This window comes from Solea senegalensis, linkage group LG16 (assembly GCF_019176455.1).
Source record: "Solea senegalensis isolate Sse05_10M linkage group LG16, IFAPA_SoseM_1, whole genome shotgun sequence".
Classification (NCBI taxonomy): domain Eukaryota; kingdom Metazoa; phylum Chordata; class Actinopteri; order Pleuronectiformes; family Soleidae; genus Solea; species Solea senegalensis.
Genome location: NC_058036.1, coordinates 6,871,010 through 6,889,921, shown reverse-complemented (window position 1 = coordinate 6,889,921; position 18,912 = coordinate 6,871,010). Strand labels below are relative to the sequence as shown.

The following is an 18,912-nucleotide window of genomic DNA, read 5'->3' as shown; positions in this document are numbered from 1 at the left end:
GAAATCCTGGTCATGATTATTTGCAAAGAAGTGCTGGAGACGACAGGGCCAGTCAGTGCGACGCTCCAACAGACCAAACGCGCCCTCTTTACCGCACATGTAGCAGTTCCACGGATCCTCTTTGATGGCGGCGTGTGCTGCTCCCTGGCCGACGAGGAGGTCGACACACTCCACACAGAAACACCTGAACAAAGAGAGATGCAGCAGATCATATTATCTGAGCAGAAACATGTGTAAAGCACCCCTGATGTAGGCTATAGTCAATAAATCTGCACAAACTCCAACTATGCAATGTTTTAGAAACTAAGATTGTTCATTGCAGCTGCAGCAACCTCACAATAGTGTCTAATGCAAGCAGAGAATATCTCCGACTTTATACTTAAACGTAGACAGCGCGATAAACGACTTCATTATTGTTGCTTCTCCATCAAAAGTCAGAAACAGGCCACGCAGTTGCAGCACCAGTCTTTGCTTTACTCCTCCAGGGGCCTAGTTTAAACTGTTTTGAATGGGAGACGGCGAGTTTTCATCCAAATGTCATCATCGACAGAGCAAACCATTGTTTACAGACTGTACCAGCGTCAGTCTAACAATGCTCAATCTGTTTTCAGTGGTATTCTTTAGATCTTAATCTTAATAGTCTGGCTGTGTGAGGATTTCTCTTCAGACTCCCCCCCCCCAACTCACAAACAACCACACTTAATATAATATTTGTGATCAGCTGTGTCTCCGCAATTATTTATAGTAGGTTGTCACATAGTGACGGGACAATATACAATATTATCACTAAATATGATTAAAAGCACAAGTTGAATCTTATTGTGTTGATCATGAATGAAGAAAAACAAAATCCCTTCTAGCCACAATGGGGACAGCTGTGCCTTTCCTCATGACTTATTATTTATTTATTCATTAATTCATTGTCTGTGATTGTATTGAATTACACATAAATCTTTCACTAAAACATACACTATAGATCCCATCTGCGATGTCTCAGACCACAAAAATGATATTAAAACACTTTTTTCAGTCATCACATGGCAAATGTTTGGGCCAGGATAATTGTGACATAAAATTTAAAAATCGACCCATGACTACCGTATAATGTTACAGTGTTTGGAAGCTTAATTATTGTAATTACCATGGTTTCAAGCATTTTTAGGGCTATATTTAATGCTTTTTTACAACTTTGGTATGAATACACACACATATATACTGTATACTCAAAAAGATTGTTTTGCTACTTCTATGACATTAAAAGGGATGGAATTTTGCCATAAACAGCCAACATTATGTTTTACAGGAAATACAGTCAGTATATTTAAGCACTTGAAGTCTATTTTCTGTTTATGTTTTTCCAGCACCTTGCAGCTGTGGTATGAATAAACTCAAAAAGAATATTTCACTCTTTCCATCACATTAAAAGAGACGGAATTTTGCCATAAACAACCCAAAATTGTGTTGTATAGAAAATTATTCAGCCATACCGAAATACTGTATTTCAAGCATTTTTTAAGTACTTCATACAAAATACAAGCACATTGAAAGTTGATTGTACACTAAAAAGCATGGATCAGCTCTGTCCCGCAAAAACAACTACAACAATGGACTTTATGGCGTTGATCACAACTTGTGGAATAAAAGATGCTTGAAAATAACACATGATTTACATGACCCCTCCCCCCCCCATGACACAGCAGAAACCCAGCAGGAGACTCACCGACAACAGTTGTTGTTTCCACACATGAGCACCTCTCGTCCCCCGCAGCAGATCGTGCAGTATGATTGATAACCATCATCGTCGTATTGATATGCACATTCTAGGAAGCAGTTCTGCGAGGAACAACATGATTTCACAGGGTCACATCTGGTGCCGGCGCTTGAAATATGTTCAGTTTAGGATCAACTTGGAAAGGAAGTGTGACTTGAGTTGACCTTTAGCTCAACTTACCTTACAGCTCTGGCACATTCCTCCAGCAAACAGTGGGTGCTCCAGGCCAACATTCAGACTTCCACAGGAGATACAGATGTCTGCAGAAAACGAAGTGCAATAATGTCAGAGTTGCACAGGCAGAGGTCACAGAGGTGTGAACACGCTGCTGCTACACATTTCAATTCAATTATTTAAACAGCTGTGACACGGCTCTAGACCGACTGAGTATGTTTGCAGAGAAAAAAAAGCACTCAAGAGAGTCAGGAGTCTGGCATCCCAGAAATGTTACTCCTTTCTCTTTGTTCTCTTATTGTTTGATTGACTAGATGCACACAGGCCTCACTTTGCTTGTCAACAACAAGGCCAAGTACAAAGCGTTTGGGTGTTCATCCCAGGAGAGGCCCCCGAGCGCTGCCGCAAGCCACAGCACACAGAGGACACAGCACTTACCTTCTATGCTGCGGCACTTCTGTCTCACTTCATGAACAAGCCGCTCTGGAAATATGAAAAAAAAGAAAGGTTGAGCAGGATGAAGACTCAAAATCCAAACAAAATCAGGAAGATTAAATAGCCTTAAATAGTCTTTACAACACAATCTCTGCTTGAACATCAGGTGTCATTGGCTGTTCTGGCGCCAATGACACCAGAACAAATTCCTTGTATGTGCAAATCGTACTTGGCAATAAAGCTCTTCTGATTCTGATTCTGATTCTAACAGTTCATCTTTGTAATTAAAAGAACCAAAAACAAAAACGGGAATCACAAAGACGATTGTGATTCAGTTGTTAATAATGTATATATATATATATTATAAGGGACACAATTTTAAAGATATCTTCATTTACACTTAAATCTTTCTTATTTAAATTAAAATATGTATCTTGTAAATGTTGAATTTGAACATGACTTAAGAAAAGGAGGCATTTTAACAATAACAATAACAAACTATGTTTCTATCAAGTTCCTAGGAAATTTAAACTACACCCTCATAATCAGAAAACATTAATATCATATAACAGTTTACAAACATTGGGCAGATCATTTATGTAAATTCAGTAACACTTTAGATTAGGGAACACATTCACTATTAACTAGGTGCTCACTAACATGCATAAATAGCACACTAGCCTTTTATTAATAATTATTAAGCATGTATTAACACCTTATTCTACATAACCTTATTCTACCTCTATTACGACATGAATTAAGATTTTAAGATTGTGTTACCGTAAATTCAAACCAACAAAGGCCCTAAAATTGAGCCCTGTGGTACACCAAATTCTATGATCGACGTTCTAATATCATTAATATTATATGATATTATCCAGTCTGACTTTTACTTCATTGTGACGGTTGGTTTTATGTGTAGAAAAACAACAACATTTAGGTGACTATAATACAGTTTTACAGGCTATTAAGGGCTAACTTTTTAAATCACACTTAAATCACACTAGTATTAGTGCCAGTTTTCTGATTAAATTAAGTGGGTACTACTACTACAGTACTACTCAGGTAATACACTGCACTGATGAATGACTCACTACCACCATGTCTTGGAGCAATTTAGCTGAAGCACACTTGAGATTAAGCACAAACAAACATCTATTCATTGTCTTAATAAGGCTTTTTGTCTCGCCACATTACTCACTTTCATCTTATACCTGTCACTCTAATGGACCTCATGTCCATCCACGCACTCTCACACCACTCACGCCCTTCCCAAGGGAGGGAATAAAGAGTTCACGGCCCCCATGTAATCTCATTTGCAAAGCACCACTCGTACCTCGTGTCCTCTCGTCGATGATGTCCTTGACCTTGGGTTTCTCTACTGTGCTTTTGCGAGGCTTTTTGGCTGGAGGGGGCGTGTAGGCTGCCGCTTCTGGCTCCACCCACATCTCAGGGTAAACCTCTTTGTATGGATTGCGCTCCTCTGGGGTAAACAGAATATCAGTCAGTTAATATTATAGGCAACATTATTAATGACGTATTTAAAAGCATGTTTTTTAGAGCTTGTAGAGGAATCAGTGCGATATTGCTATATATTGATATATACCCTCTGGTGGCTCTAAGGCCTTTGGTCCAGTGGGTTGAAATCCTGTCATGGCCCAGTCAATCATCTGCTTGTTGAGCATTTCCACTGATTTGGAGGTTTCTGTCTCATCACTGTCAGGACAGGCCATGAAGACTTTGCCTGCCCGGCTGCTGGCCACCTAAGAAAACAGCAGGTTTATTTAAGTGAGACACAAAAACCATCTGCTGATTCAGTGCGATCAGTGTGCGATCATCACAGGGGTATCGCCGAAAGAGTATCACGATTACACTTTTACTGAATGCTAGGCAGATGGTTGTCAGGATTATTCATTTATTTAATATAAAACTGTAATGCGTAGCTTTTAAATACAAACTAATTTAAATGTCTGTAAATTAGGGCACGTCTCTCTCTGTGTGTCGCAGTATAGCGGTGTTTAGATCTTTTGACACCTGGCACACCGAGAGTGATTTGTTTTACGTAAAGCGAGACAGCTGCAATCAGGTTGGCGTATGACTGAAAAACACAAATAAGCGCCCATGAAGAGTTTCAGAACTGAATTATACGGCTCAGAAAACCCAGTCATTCAGCAGTTTTGGTGGGATTAATGCTTCTTGGCCCCGCCCACTCCTGCACTTCCGTTGTATACACTCAAACGCTCCCTCGGTCAGGTCTGATAGTATTGCTTGACAGAGTTTTAAGATGAAGGATGCGGCATATAAATAATGTTACATCATTTCTGTTCACAAAGACCAAACAGAGGCAGTATAATAACAATAACATGAACAACAACAACTTAATATAAAAATAACTCTACAAAAGGTTACTCGTAAAAATAAAAGTACGCAAAATTTGTTTCCATACAGTAAATACGATTTTAAGTGTCTTTATGTGTTATTTTCCAGCTTCTTTAATTCCAGAAGACTTTTTGTATTATTGTTTGCAGCTATAACAGTTTAAGATATATTAATTAGCAAGCAAGGCAGAGAGCCAGACTAATTGTTCCCCCCCCATTTCTTTACATACGTCTTTAAACAACTCTACAATGCTATTAAACAAATGTGCGTAGCCAATCATTTCCGAAAACCCTAAACATAATTCAAACTGAAAACAATATTTTGAATCACACTGCTCTCACACTCACCTGTAACACTTCATAGATGGCTTTTTTATACATGGGCTGCTTGTTGTAAGTAGGCTGGTGAAAGGCGATGTTAAAGGAACTTAAAGGCATGAGTTTCTCTACACAGACCTGCAAACATGAACACAAAATGTAATCAATGTTCACTGCTGTGGGACATTTAAATATAGGAGTTCTGCGAGATATAGAGAGTGAGAAGATTTATGACTTTTGTGGAAAACAGCAATCGCTTAAACCTATAAAACAATAAAGTGTATTATAAAATTGTGGGTGTCACTGTAAACAGAGAAAAAAAAAATCACCTCATATTAATGTTAATGCTGGCTCTTAACACTCACCACTGAGAATTTTCCATCTCCAAACCACATGACCCATCGAGTTCCCTCTGCCGCTCTGCTCCGTCCCGTCATATACCATGACACGATGCGGCCTGGCCACCACGAGAAGCCTCGCAGCTTCCCCCAAACCAGGTCTCCGATGCCAAAACCACGACTGTCCTGCAGCCAAAATAAAAGACAAGTCATCCGCTCTGCATTAACCACCGGACAAAGTTGTGAAAACACACAGGCTGCCTTGTGTTTTAAGGTTTTCGAGATAATGAAAGGCTTACAAATCTTGCATAAACATTTAAACATGATACATCACACACACACACGCATGCATACTTATAAATAAGTCCAGAAAGTAGCAGTGATTTCCATTATCCATTTATTATTCTATTTGGCTTAGAAAATATCAGAAAAAAGTGAAAATTGATTATCACAATGACAGCAAAGGAAATTTAATCTTCAAATTGCTTCAAAAACCCAATATTTATCTAGTATAAGCAGCATTTGCTCAAAATTAAGAAGTTACAAGGAGTTTAATGTTTTTGACAAATTGTTTCTGCTTCAACATACAGTTAATATAAACAAAAAACAATAAAAACTCCCAAATTGTTCGACATAACTTGCCGTTTCAGCTTTAAACTTCCCATTATAAACACAACATACTCATCAGAGTCTGTTTATTGATTCTGGAGATTACAGCTAAAGGTAGTTATGTAAAGCCTGGGCACATTCACCGTGCTCACAGCAATAAATTGTTTCAACGAGGGGGAAATGAATCAGCAAGACACCTGTTTTTCATGCAGCGGCATTACATCAAATGTACAGTAATGTACAGCAGATGTCCTCTGTATCACATTATGGCCATTACCACAGACTCTAAGGTGCATATTTGGCAAACGTCTACGCAAACTCTGACTGAAAGCTGCATCACACCACAGGTGAATGATTTCCCCAAATCACAAATGGCTATTTGACTCAACTCCAAGGATTAACCCTGATTTTAAGCGTAATCTCTTTTCTAGTGGACATTTCCGTTGTATCACCCTGAGTCTACAACCAGACGTCAGTGTACAAGTACAAAATTCACTATTACACATTATGTTAAGCTGTTTGACCAGAAAAATAATTGATATTATCGCATCAACTGATCAAAAATGTGATATATATATATATATATATATACATATATATATATATATATATATATCTACATATATACATATACATATATATATATATATATATCTACATATATATATATCTACATATATACATATATATATATATATATATACATATACATATATATATATATCTACATATATACATACATATACATATATATATATATCTACATATATACATATATATATATATATATATATATATATACATATATATATATATATATATCTACATATATACATATATACATACATATACATACATATATATATATATATATATATATATATATATATACATGTGAGGTGGTTTAAAATATGTATCATTAACAGTACTACTCTCTGTAGCAGAAGATATTCAGAAAAAGCGGCATTTTAACAACAACAACCTATGTTTATATAAAGTTCCTATGAAATTTAAACACCATTATAATCAGAAAACCTTAATATCACAGTATGACACAGTTTACAAACATTGGGCAGATCATTTATGTAAATTCAAACCAACATAGGCCCTAGAATTGACCCCTGTGGTACACCAAATTCTATGATGGACTTTCTAATATCATCATTATTATTATAAGGGAAACTCCAGTCTGGCTTTCACTTCATTGTGACGGGAAGTAGTACATTCTAGAATATTAAGTGCACTTTAAATACTTAATAATGACAAATTTACTTTAAAAAAAACAAAACATATTCCAGTGTTATGGAGAGGGATCATCCACTAGTTTCACTAAATCCTCTAAAATGTAATGGTTTCCTCTGGTCTCACGCATCATCGTGCTGACAGACAGACAGACAGACACATGGGTAAAAACATAACGTCATTGAACGATGTTGAATTTAAACCTACCTCGTACTCAGACTCGGTGTCTGCAGACTTGGGGCACGTCTTGTCTCCACCTATGATGGCGACAGGCTCAGGAGTCGTGGCCACAGTGGGGGAAGCTGGGTCAGTCGGCTGCTGCTGCTGCTGCTGCTGCTGCTGAGGCAACTGCTGATGTTGTTGTTGTTGCTGTGGCAGTGACAGCTGAGATTGCTGTTGATACTGAGGCTGAGACTGAGTGTGTGTCTGAGGCGACGGTGGTGGCAGTGGCGGTGGTGGATGATGCTGCTTCGGCTGCTGCTGCTTTGAAGGCTGCGGGTGCTTTATTATTGAGACCTCTTCTTTCTCGGCCTCCATTTCATTCTCCTCATGATCCTTCATTGCGCTCATCGCTGACATCAGTTTGGCCTTTTTCTCTGCCTGAAACACAGACGGGCCTTTTACAACCACGTGTGCAACCTCTGACACTGAGCCATGATGTTACTTTTCAGAATATCAAAACAGCGGTGAAAACAGATCAGGAAATACGTCAGAGAAGAAAGAAAGAAAGCATCAGTGCAATCTTTAACTCCCATTACAGTGTTTGATACCCTGTGCTGTGGACACAACTTTATGTCCATCACAGGGCCACATAAAGACACACTCAATCCTACAGTCAATTTAGACCATCCAGTTAGCCTAATCCCCAAATCTGCACTGTGGGATGAAATTGGAGAACCCAAAGAAAACACACGCGCGCACAGGGAGAACATGCTAACTAGCATGCTAACTTGTAAAGGTAAGAGTGCAAACCACTACACTGTGTGGCTCTAAAACTTTGTTCTAGGGGATTTGGAATTTATTAATTAATTTAAGTAAGGCAACGGTCACTCTTTAACGGGTAAATACAATGTACACAAGATAAATTACACTGCTAAATGACATGTAAATGACATGTAATGATGCATAAATCACATACACCATCAAGAAGTGGCACTAAAGTGGCAAAAGCTTCCTCATTGGTCAGTATGGAAATATTGATCACATTCTGCATGAATGGTCCTGCTGCTGATCCTCTCAGTCTTTTTGTATTCTAGTGCGAACCACATTACAGCTGGAAAATCAAAGTAGAAGAAGCACTCAAACGTCTGTGTTCCCTGTTTTCACTCAGGGAACAGAAAGGATGCGGGACACCAACAGATGCACAGTTTCATACTGAAGAGTCCTGGCATTTTACTGAGTGCAGAGAAGCATTCAGAGCATTGAAAAGCATATTATTTATGGGGATTTTCTAAATTCAACCCCCGGGACAGCAGCAGATCTGCAAAGACATCATAAAAAAAATTAAATGTTCCACATTATATCCTTAAGTTTGAATAAAAAAATATGTGCTATGTGTATATATATGCATAGAATTGCAGTTTGGTGACCCAAGTGCCATCACTTATGCTCACTTCCTGCCACGTTTCTGGCCATTCACTACTGTCAGTGAAATCGTGGTGAGCTGAACACCACGAGGTGCACCTCGACTCTGCTGCATACGTGCAGGATCTTGACAGTGGGAGCCTGAGCACTTTTTGTAAACACACCTTTATCGTGCCCATCCATCAGCAGCGGTGTATACAGTAACTCTATAGTGTCCATAGCTGCAAGGGGGGAGTTCACTGGGTTTGTGGTACCTGACACTGAACTGCTAGGTCGATCAGAGAGGACGAGACACAGCCGGGACTTAAGCCTCTCACAGTAAATCCCCAACAGCTGCACTCATTCTGATCTCTTTCTGCCAAACACACAACATTAGGACTTGCATGCTTACTTTCTTCTCCCTCTCTCATTCTCTTTTTCCCCTTTACACACACACACACACACACACACGTAGCAGCAGCCCCATATGTAAACACGTGTTAGTCATAGTATAGGCTCCACGTGAGAGCAGCGCTGCCCAGCTGTGCTTACTTTCTCAGGTTCTCAGGTCTCTCACACACACTGTAAACGCACAGAACGGCGGCGGCGAAGAAGAGGAGAAAAGGGGGCAAGTAGGAGAGAGACTGAGAGACAGTATAGCACAAATCCTCCTTCTTCTCTCCCAGAGTGACTAGTAAACAATAGCGCCTTTACAGGGAGGAGGTGCCTCGACGGCACGGGGTGGGGTATCTGTGCAGAAGAGTAGAAACATGTGCTGTTCAATCAAGAGGCTCTGCTGTGGTTTATAAATATCTGTACTGTAGTGCTGGATGGATGGTTCAAAGCCAGTGGCCATATGTGTTGGGCCTCTTGGCTCCAGCGCAAGCACACTGGAGTTAGTGTTCGACAGCCTGCTTGGATGTGTGGTTCCAGATGGTAAACTGCAAAAACTAACAAATGTCATTTACACTACTAAATGTGTTATGCGTATGGGGAGAAACGATCTGAAGTTATATTGCTGAGCTGGGGGGGCAGTCTCAGTAAATGAGGTGATAAGAGTAAACTGCAAAGCAAGATTTTATAGATTTAGTCCAGCGCCAGTTATCAAAATGTATACGGAACACAATAAGGCAGCCGAGCCACTGCTACTGCATTTTTTTTTCAGCGTGTTTTGGGTCAGCCTCGGTCTCCAGGGTTCCTGCTTCACGGAGCCAATAAGAAAGTGACGCTGAAAATGCCAGTGGGGGGAGGAGAGAAAAGTACAGTGGCTATAGGGAACCAGATATTTGTGTCTGGACGTCTTCCCAGTTGTAAATGCCCCCTTTTGGGGGCCTCACAGTGTGTGTGCAGCTCTACCAGCAAGACAGGCCCTCTGAGTCTAAAGGGGGAAAGTAGAAAAAGGAGGTAGCAGAGACACAATGCGGTCTTTATCATTTACGCACGCCTGCCTGTCACTGACAGCACAGAAATACCACCACTTATATCTGCTGTCACGCTGTGCTGAAGACAAATACCAAAAATGACAGCAGACAAACTGTGGATGTATGAGCACAGGGAGGAAATTGTGCTTAAACAACCTCACAACTAACTTTTTCCTCTTGGAACAAATACGTATGTATGAAGGTAATGGAAAAAAAAACAAAAAACTTGAGTTACTGTACTTATAGTAATCACAGAATCTTTTTTTTAAAGGGTAAAGTGAAAACAGAAGCTCTGAAGCTCTGCAGAGACATGTTGGGTGCACAATAAGAGCTAATCTAACTTGCACGATGCAGCATGATACCCCGAGGGCTCAGGGGGTGAGAGATATAGGTCTCAGGGGAGTGCAAATGATACTTTAATATCCAATCTGGGCTGCACTTGTTAACAAAAAGGTCGCCTTTATTGCACACTTTCAGTTATTTATAATACAACAAGTGTCTATTATAAAGTTGTTAACTTTACAAGGGACATTTCATAGTCTCCGAGGGCCAAAGAATCAAAAGTCCAGTTGTTGTGCATAAGGTGTAAATGTGTGGACAAAGAATGGGCAAGAAGCCTCAGACAAACTCGAGCACGAGAGAGCAAAGATGTTTAAGTAGCAGGAAAAGGTGCTACTCATTGTGCCATCGTTGATCACACGTGAAAAAAAAAAAAAAAACCCTTCAACGAACGTCACTTCCTCACGCGATGTGACAGCGAGCCTTTTGATGCAACACAAAAGAGTTTGACCTTTGAATGTGGCAGTTTCTCGTGTGCAACAGGCAAGAGAGAGACACAGCGGGGGCTGCTTTCTGTGCCTGTCTGGTGGATTATGCAGCGAAATAAGTCTTCAGTGCAAAGGGAGACGACGGACACACAGCAGAAATGTCCCAAGAGTCGCGACAGGTGTGGTTAACTCGAGATCCACCGGATCAAGGAAAGACCTTGGCAACAAGTGGCAGGTTCTGTGGTGCCGTGATGTGGCCCTCTGAATTCATTAGCCCCGATTTTAACACAGATCCCTACAAAGGCAGTGCATTTCATGAGTGGCCTTGGGGGGTCACAGCAAAAGAGGCCATCTGGTTCTCATTGTGTTGCATCCTTTTTAGAGATAATTAGGAATATTACAAAGTCAGCGATGAATACATAAACAGAATTCCCCATAAATCCACAAGTGGGCTTGTTAAGAAATGCCCCGGCGGGGCTCACTGCACAGAACGACTCTTTTCAAGTTATCAAGTTACTGTTCTTACAGTAAATTTATGTGCCGAGTCAAAAAGAACAAAGTGCACGGTGCATGCAAGGAAAGGGCTTTGAGGCCTGCACGGCCACTTCACCTTTTTCCCGGTTCAATGTTATGCAAGGCAGAATCTGCACTGAAAAAACAACGTCTTTAAGAGGCACATGTACTTGATCTATAAAGAAAAGAATGGTTCTTTGACATTTCTAGGCACTGTTATGAAACAGGAAATAGTTTCAGCACACATTCACCCCAAGGGAAAACTTTTTTTTCATGCAAAGCAACTTTTTCCCAAACACGGCTAAAGCCTGTTCACTCTTCCTTTTTTTTTTTTTTTTAAAGAGATGGTTTCCCTTTAAGCCGTGCGGAGCAGATGGTTCACAACAACTCTCGTGGAAATACCTGAAGTCAGCATATTCCCCTTGCTTAAGCTGGCTAATAAGACATGCACACTATCCCCCCTGTGTTATCAAACAAACAATGCAGTGCACATACCCATACACGCCAGCGCGCAACCCTCATAATCCAGTGTTTGGCTTGAGTTTTTTTTCACCCCCACACTCGGGGCAGAAGAGATCGCTTAAAAAAAAGAAAGCATGAACATTTCTTTGTCTAGGAATTCAGGGTCAGGTGATTGCCGACAGGAATCCTGGTTGGCTAGAGAGGACTTGCAAAATGTTGGCAGTGAGCCAAGAGGCTGTCTTGCAAGCAGGGCTGGAAATTTGCTGCAAACCTCATTTTCACCCTCATATCCATAGCACAGAGTCCATTTCCATAGTTGGGGGAGGGGTCGGGAGAAGAATAGGGGAGGAAACAAGCGAGGGAGAGACGGAGAAGTCCACTGTAACATTTAAAAAAAAAAAAAGAGAGAGCGCGAGAGAGAGAGAGAGGTCCTGGAGAAAGTGCAAGACGGCAGTAACCCTTTTCAGCCACCGTGTCCTCTTCCTGTTGCAGGAGCGCGCAACAGCAACATGTTCTGTGGCAGGAGTACAAGCAGAAGCCAAATAAGGTGATGCCTCACGTTACTCCTCAGGAAATGAGCTTTGATGCCAAAACAAAGTCTTTCTGCTAATGAGATCAAGGTTGCAAATCCCCTTAAAACTCAGCTTATTAAGAGGAGAATGTAAACTGCCACATATTTTTTTACGACATCTTCACGTGTGGAAATCCGGCGTGCCCCGCTAATTTGGCAATATTTCCTCCTTGGAGACATTTATATGACTGATCCCCCAGCTCTCGCCTGATGAGAGCAGAAGAAATGGAAGAGCCCATGTTTATACTACAGGGGACTCCTCATTATGCAAGAGATGAAGGTGCACTAAAGCTCACGCTGCTTTACACACCTAATGAGTAGTAAGTAATGATTAATCTGGAGGGCAGGGTTGCTTTGTTCCACATTAGAAATCAGAATGTTTGATTCAAAAAAAACATTCTGGTACTTTTATTTTATCACAACACATGGTCTTCTATTAAATTTTCCAGACTTCTAAATGTGATTTCATTAGAGATTTAAGGTTTCCCACTGTCTTTGAGATTCACTTCACTTCAACTTTGATGAAACTCCATCCGAGGATCATATGAGACACCTGAAAAGCTCTGGTGACCAGACCCCCATTTGAAAAGTATGTTTACGGTCTCAGTTTTTTAAGCTACAGCGGCCATAGAAACCTATGATATTATTATTTTAAACTGTATGTACAAGAAAAGCATCATTAGAACTACATTTTACAATGTAACAGCAGAGACGTGCAATTACCCTGGGTCAAAAAGACACAGAGAACCTAGAACAATTTGAGAGTTTCAAGTACAAATTCCTGTTTCATTGCTTTATGACACGTGGCACATTGTTTCCTGAGCATTTAGGTTTAGTAGGGATGAGCTGATAGGATATTCAGTATCATTATTGGTTCGATATTGGTCAAAATCACTGGCTCAGATGTCGGCAAAAGAAAAACGCAACCTTCAATGAGTTTTTTCTTCAAACTCATGGATCTGCAACTCAAACTGTAATGCAAAACTGGTTGTGAAATTTCAAAATGCCAAGCATTAGTATGTAGCAAAAGTAATGGTTCTATACCACTGCAGGGTAAGAGGGAAATTACCAGGGGGTGCCCCTAGTAACACAAAGGTTATGTCATATGCCATATTACCACAGGGCTCCCACTTAAATTCTAACTGTGGACTCATGTCATACTTCATTTTCTCTCTCTCTCGCTCACTCCCCCTACTTCCTGTCTCGCCACACTGTCAAATATCAAATAAAGGCAAAAACTGAACCTCAGAAGCTTAAGCCATGTTTGACATCAAAACCTCTCAGAATTATGCAAACCTTAATTTACAGCAACAGTTTTATCCAGGAAACATGAATCACGTCAAGGCGATAAGACACATGTGTTCACCACAGCTGCGTGTGATTTCTCCTCTGCTAATACAATAGACAAGAAACAAAGCCAGGAAACACATGAGCCAACTGAGTCAACGGCCCTGGATATTCCACTGAAATAAATGGTACCTCCATGAGATATCAAATGACCCATCAAATACACTTGGCCGTGAATACACCACAAGCGCCAATCTTTCGACCCTGGCAGGTTAAGTCCACAGCTGTCACTCACTCTGCGGTCTCTGGTGGCTGGACAGTGCTGCGGTACTCACCTCCATCTTCCACTTGGCCAGCCACTCCTCTCTGGTCCGCTTGCTAATGTAATAAGGGTCACCAGCCTGGAAGGTTATTCTGGGCATGGGCCTCTGACGAAGGCTGATCTCCCAACCAACTCCCCTTCGCGGCCTGCCTCGACCTCCCTGTTTCAGGTGTTACAAAAAAAAAAAAAGTTAGCTACTTAATTTTGATCCTTCTTTTATGAATTTCACTCATAAGGGACCATCCAGATTTGTCGGAAATCTGTGCATCCAATCTGTCGCTGGAGCCTGTGCGACAAGTTGAAGTGATGCGATTGTCTAATTTCTTAAAAATAAGATGAATCTGATGTTTGTGCAATTAGCCTTGTGATTGGTCAGGCAGCATGAAGTGATGCCAAGGTGGCAACAGTCTCAAGGTCAGCAGCACCAAGTGATACGACGAGCCCCCCCAAGTGTATTTGATATTTCAATTCTATACACCATTAGGTACCATTTCTTTCAAAGGCAAGAGAACCAAGCAGTCTTTCTGGACTCTACCAAGTGCAGAAACAGTTAACTTTTCACCACACATTTGTGAAAAAGCCTGCGAAAACAGGAAATATACTTGAAGTGTAATGTATACTATGCAGGATTTTACCGTTATTGCTTTTAAATACACAATTTAAGTTGTAAAAAGAGAGGTGAGAGTGTAGAGGGAGCATATGCGTGTGTGTGTGCTGCCCTCAGTCAAACAGACACACAGTATACATCATGACAAGACAGAGAGAAAAACATAGGGGCAGCCATGTATCCCACCCTCCTGTGTTATTGGCTGTGGGCTGTACACCCACTGCCCAAAGGTTGCAGTCCAGAAACTTTCTGGACACAGAAAGATAAGAAGGAAATAAGAAAAAAGCAGTCAGAGGGCAGGGTCTCTGCTGAAAAAAACATGGCGCCGCACACCTCTACAGGGTCGTCAATAAACTTTGTTTAGTTAATAATTGATAAGGATAACTTTTATGAACCTATAAATGAACCAACTTCGAGAAAAATCCTGCATAGTATGCGTTAAGAAAACAGTCATAACATATACAATTTGAGGGAAAAAACACGTAATTCAAAAGAAAACAAGCAGCCGATTGGGTTAGCTTAGCATAAAGACGGCAAACGGAGGGAAACAGCTAACAGTTAAAGCAACACAATCCACCTACTAGCAACACCAAAGCTTACAAAATAAAACATTTTATCATATTTATACCATCTTCTTTTTAGAGGATAATATGTAATTATCAAAGCAAACTTGATTTTTAAAATGTGGGAGACCACAGACAACAAAGCAATAACTGAATTTCAATGTTTTAATCCTGAGAAAGCACAGACTGGACGATTGGATATCCCCTTGTTTCTTGTCTTTGTATTAAGCTAGGCTAACAAACAAACAAACTAACTCCACATTATCATTAACAGACACATGTGAGAATGGAAAAAAAGAAAAAAAAAATCTTCTCATAAAATGTATAAAAAGAAAGCAAATTGCAATGCTTCCTAAATGTACCAGACTACTGACAAATGAAACCAAGCTAGCTGTATTTACCCTGAGCTAAAATTAGCTAATATAAACGATGCTAAAACAGTAAGGAAATATAGCTACAGTCATACAAGACAAACACACATGTCCTACAATATTAAGACACAAGTAGGACATTACTATAACATCTCAGGGCGGACTCTTTGTCCCATTAAAGAGTTTATGGTTTTGCTCAATCTGCACCGTGACCATCTATCATGGTGGCAAAGCAGAGGATTCACAGTCTGTGACAGGAAAGATGCTTTGTCACCAGAAAGGCAGCTGGAAAGTGTGGAAGTCACATCAAGAGTTAAATTTAGAGTGAGAGGAAGAAAAAAAAAAAAGAAGACACCAACAGAGCAGAAATCTTACCTCCGTCTTGACCGCATCACCCCCGTCCTCGTCCTTGTGCTCCACATCTAGAGAGAAGACAGCAACACAATGGACGGCCTGAATCATTTACAGGTGAGTGGAAATCGGTCACATCGCTTACCCCAGTGTCTATACTGTATGATAAACATGAGTGGCCTCTCATTCATCACATCTATTACCCCAGAGTGTTAAAGTCTGCCCTCATAGCATTACGTTAAGTCTGATCAAATCAAGTTAATAAATCGGCAGGCACTGGAAAGCTCCTGTCTCTATTAGGTTTAGAGCTTGATGGGTGTATAGAGGAAACAATGTTTACTTTGGAAAAAGACAAACCTCTGTTCATGAGATACACAAAGCCTATTGCTATTAGCACGACCCATAAGGCAGCAACATACGCCTTCATTTTTGTGACACTGGGACCAGTTTACAATCTCCAAAGCCTCAACTGCATCAAGACATGGACCTTAGCTTGCTGCTGCTGGGTTATGTAGAAGTGGACTGTCTAGAAACAGGCATTTTTATGTTATTTTAAATAAGAAACTGTGTTAGAGCCTTGGTCACAACTCAAGTGTATCTAATGTATGTGCTAAACTGCTGGGTTGTAATTAATTATCTTACCCAAGTACAGATTTGGTTATTTCTGTCTTGATTGATTGATTTCTGTGAATTGTGGAGTTTTTGACAAGACAACAATTATTGTGACCAAAAGAATTGCACTTTGCAATAATACTGGGATAATGTCCAATGACTGTAACAATATATGTAGGAGCCATGTCTCATTTTTATTTGTGTTTCCCCCAACCTCTAGGGGGTTGTATGTTATTTCTTATATTCTGTGCTCGGTTTTAAGTTTCTTTTTGATTTGTTTAATGGAAATAGAAATATAAGCGAACATTGGAAGAAAATAAATCACTGAGATCATTTTAGACACAAGGGACGGATCTGGTCATGATTTATACCCGAGTGCATGTAAAAACAATACTTTGATTTGATTTGTATACATAAACTTTCAGACGATGCACAGAGATATGAACGCATGGACATCCCACACAATCAACTAACTGTGAGTGCTTTTTAGAAAGATGTGGCTTAAAACGACCACATGCTTCATCAGCAGATTAAAACTCTTTATGAGCATGCAAAGTCATTTTGAGCACTTTACAATCGGAACAAGTGCTGAGAATCATGTGATACTACTGAGAGCAGGGATTTTAATGTTAGTGTCTGTAGAAACTTATGAATTCTAAGATATTTCTTTTGCGATACGCTTCTGTTTCATAAAGTTTTTACGAACGACCTGCAATCAATGGATCATTTGCAAAAAACAGACTTTCTTAGTTTAAAATAAATAGAAACATTTCATTAAATTATAATTTAACTCTTGTTTTTAGCTCCAAGGATGATTAACAATAGATCTGTGTGATTCAAATTCTTTCAGCATACGTCCTCAGCAGAAATAGGTAACACAGAAAAGAAAACAGCAGCCGTGTCACCACCGCCAGGGTAAAGATCGTCGAAAATAGCACAGGATACATTTGAGAAACATGCGCTCAAAACCGCAGTCCTATAAAAATGTCTTAAACACAATAAAAGCTGCAGTTGGGATTTCCCATTAACTTAGCCATGATTTAAGATGTGGGGGTCTGTAACAACAAGGGCATGTTATTCATTCTTCAGCAGCTTTGTTTGCTTGAGTTCAACGAAGCAGTGCGGGGTTAGCCAGGGAGCATGGTTACTACCCAACCGAAACATGATTCATCAAAACGTCAGGCGGCAGCGGAGGAACAGATAAGGACGCCAACGTCAGCTTCATCCCAGGAGCTCGAATCAACGCCTCAGGCATTCCTTTCAAAACGAGGAAGTTCAAAGAAAGGTGTTTATCAAAGTGGCCAGACGAGGTGATACGAGTGTACGCGCATCATCCAAACAGCTGTGGCCTGAATTAGCACGATAGCACAGCCTGAGTAAACGCGACTACCGGCTTAGTTCGAAGCCTGAAACACTATCAAAACACTTGAGAGGCTTAGGACAACTTTTGATTGCGCGTTTCCTGCACAGCCAACATTGGCCTGTCAGTGAAGTGTCCTCCAGACCTGTCCAAATAATAGTGGGCTCTCTCAGCAGCCTCTTGAAGTTGGTTTCAACTCCCTCCCTCTCTGCTTTTCCATCCCCCTCTCCTGGTCTCATCGCCCTCATCGAGAATAAGTGACTATGTAACAAATCGGTGAGGTGGAGCTGACCGCCAAGGTCACTGGGTTTGTGATGGGAGCTGGCTAATGTTGCCCACAGAGAGTATACCTCTCCAGTTTGAGCGAGGTCCAGTTCTCCTATTGCGAGAGTTTAGTTCCACTGCAGCCGGAGCTAAAAATCCTTCCTGTGCCCTCCAGATAGATGAGAGCGACCATTTTTAGCAGGCGATCGATCCGGCGCGCTGCCCTACACCACAGTCGCTGCTCTCTAATATGAGCTAAAAGTAGCAACACTCTCTTTATTCACAACATGTTTTGCAACACTATTCATTCCCTCCGATTTGTACATCCCAGTTCCAGTAGGATTTGCTATTGCGTTCCAACAGTCAAGTGTGTAAGGATTAGTGACATCTAGTGGTGAGAGTGCAGACTTTAAGAAGTAGATGACTCCTCTACTCACCCCCTCTCTTTTCCAAACATGTCAGGGAACTACGGTGGCCTTCGCATACCAGAAAGGATGTTAGGTAAAAGTGCATATAAAAAGCGTAAGGCAGTGGTTCCCAACCTTTTTTCCTTAAAGCCCCCCTTGCTTGTGTCCAAGTTAGACATCATAATGTCTAACTTGCGTTATTATTT

The 18,912-nt window shown here is 40.6% G+C and overlaps 1 protein-coding gene across 4 annotated transcripts in view; it reads right to left on the bottom strand.

The window, feature by feature from the left end:
- Window positions 1-18,912, bottom strand: part of LOC122783210 (DNA (cytosine-5)-methyltransferase 3A-like) — a 51,618-nt gene that overhangs the window by 11,221 nt on the left and 21,485 nt on the right. For 2 of the 4 annotated variants that reach the window (XM_044047898.1, XM_044047899.1), the window contains exons 5-15: window positions 16,088-16,134; window positions 14,185-14,331; window positions 7,473-7,865; window positions 5,442-5,600; window positions 5,107-5,214; window positions 3,987-4,143; window positions 3,717-3,863; window positions 2,384-2,428; window positions 1,952-2,031; window positions 1,721-1,833; window positions 1-184 (exon numbers count right to left, since the gene is read on the bottom strand). In XM_044047898.1, coding sequence (XP_043903833.1) covers window positions 1-184; window positions 1,721-1,833; window positions 1,952-2,031; window positions 2,384-2,428; window positions 3,717-3,863; window positions 3,987-4,143; window positions 5,107-5,214; window positions 5,442-5,600; window positions 7,473-7,865; window positions 14,185-14,331; window positions 16,088-16,134 — 1,580 coding nt within the window. The remainder of the gene's footprint in view (window positions 185-1,720; window positions 1,834-1,951; window positions 2,032-2,383; window positions 2,429-3,716; window positions 3,864-3,986; window positions 4,144-5,106; window positions 5,215-5,441; window positions 5,601-7,472; window positions 7,866-14,184; window positions 14,332-16,087; window positions 16,135-18,912) is intronic. The other 2 variants (XM_044047900.1, XM_044047901.1) reach the window with 1 other exon arrangement.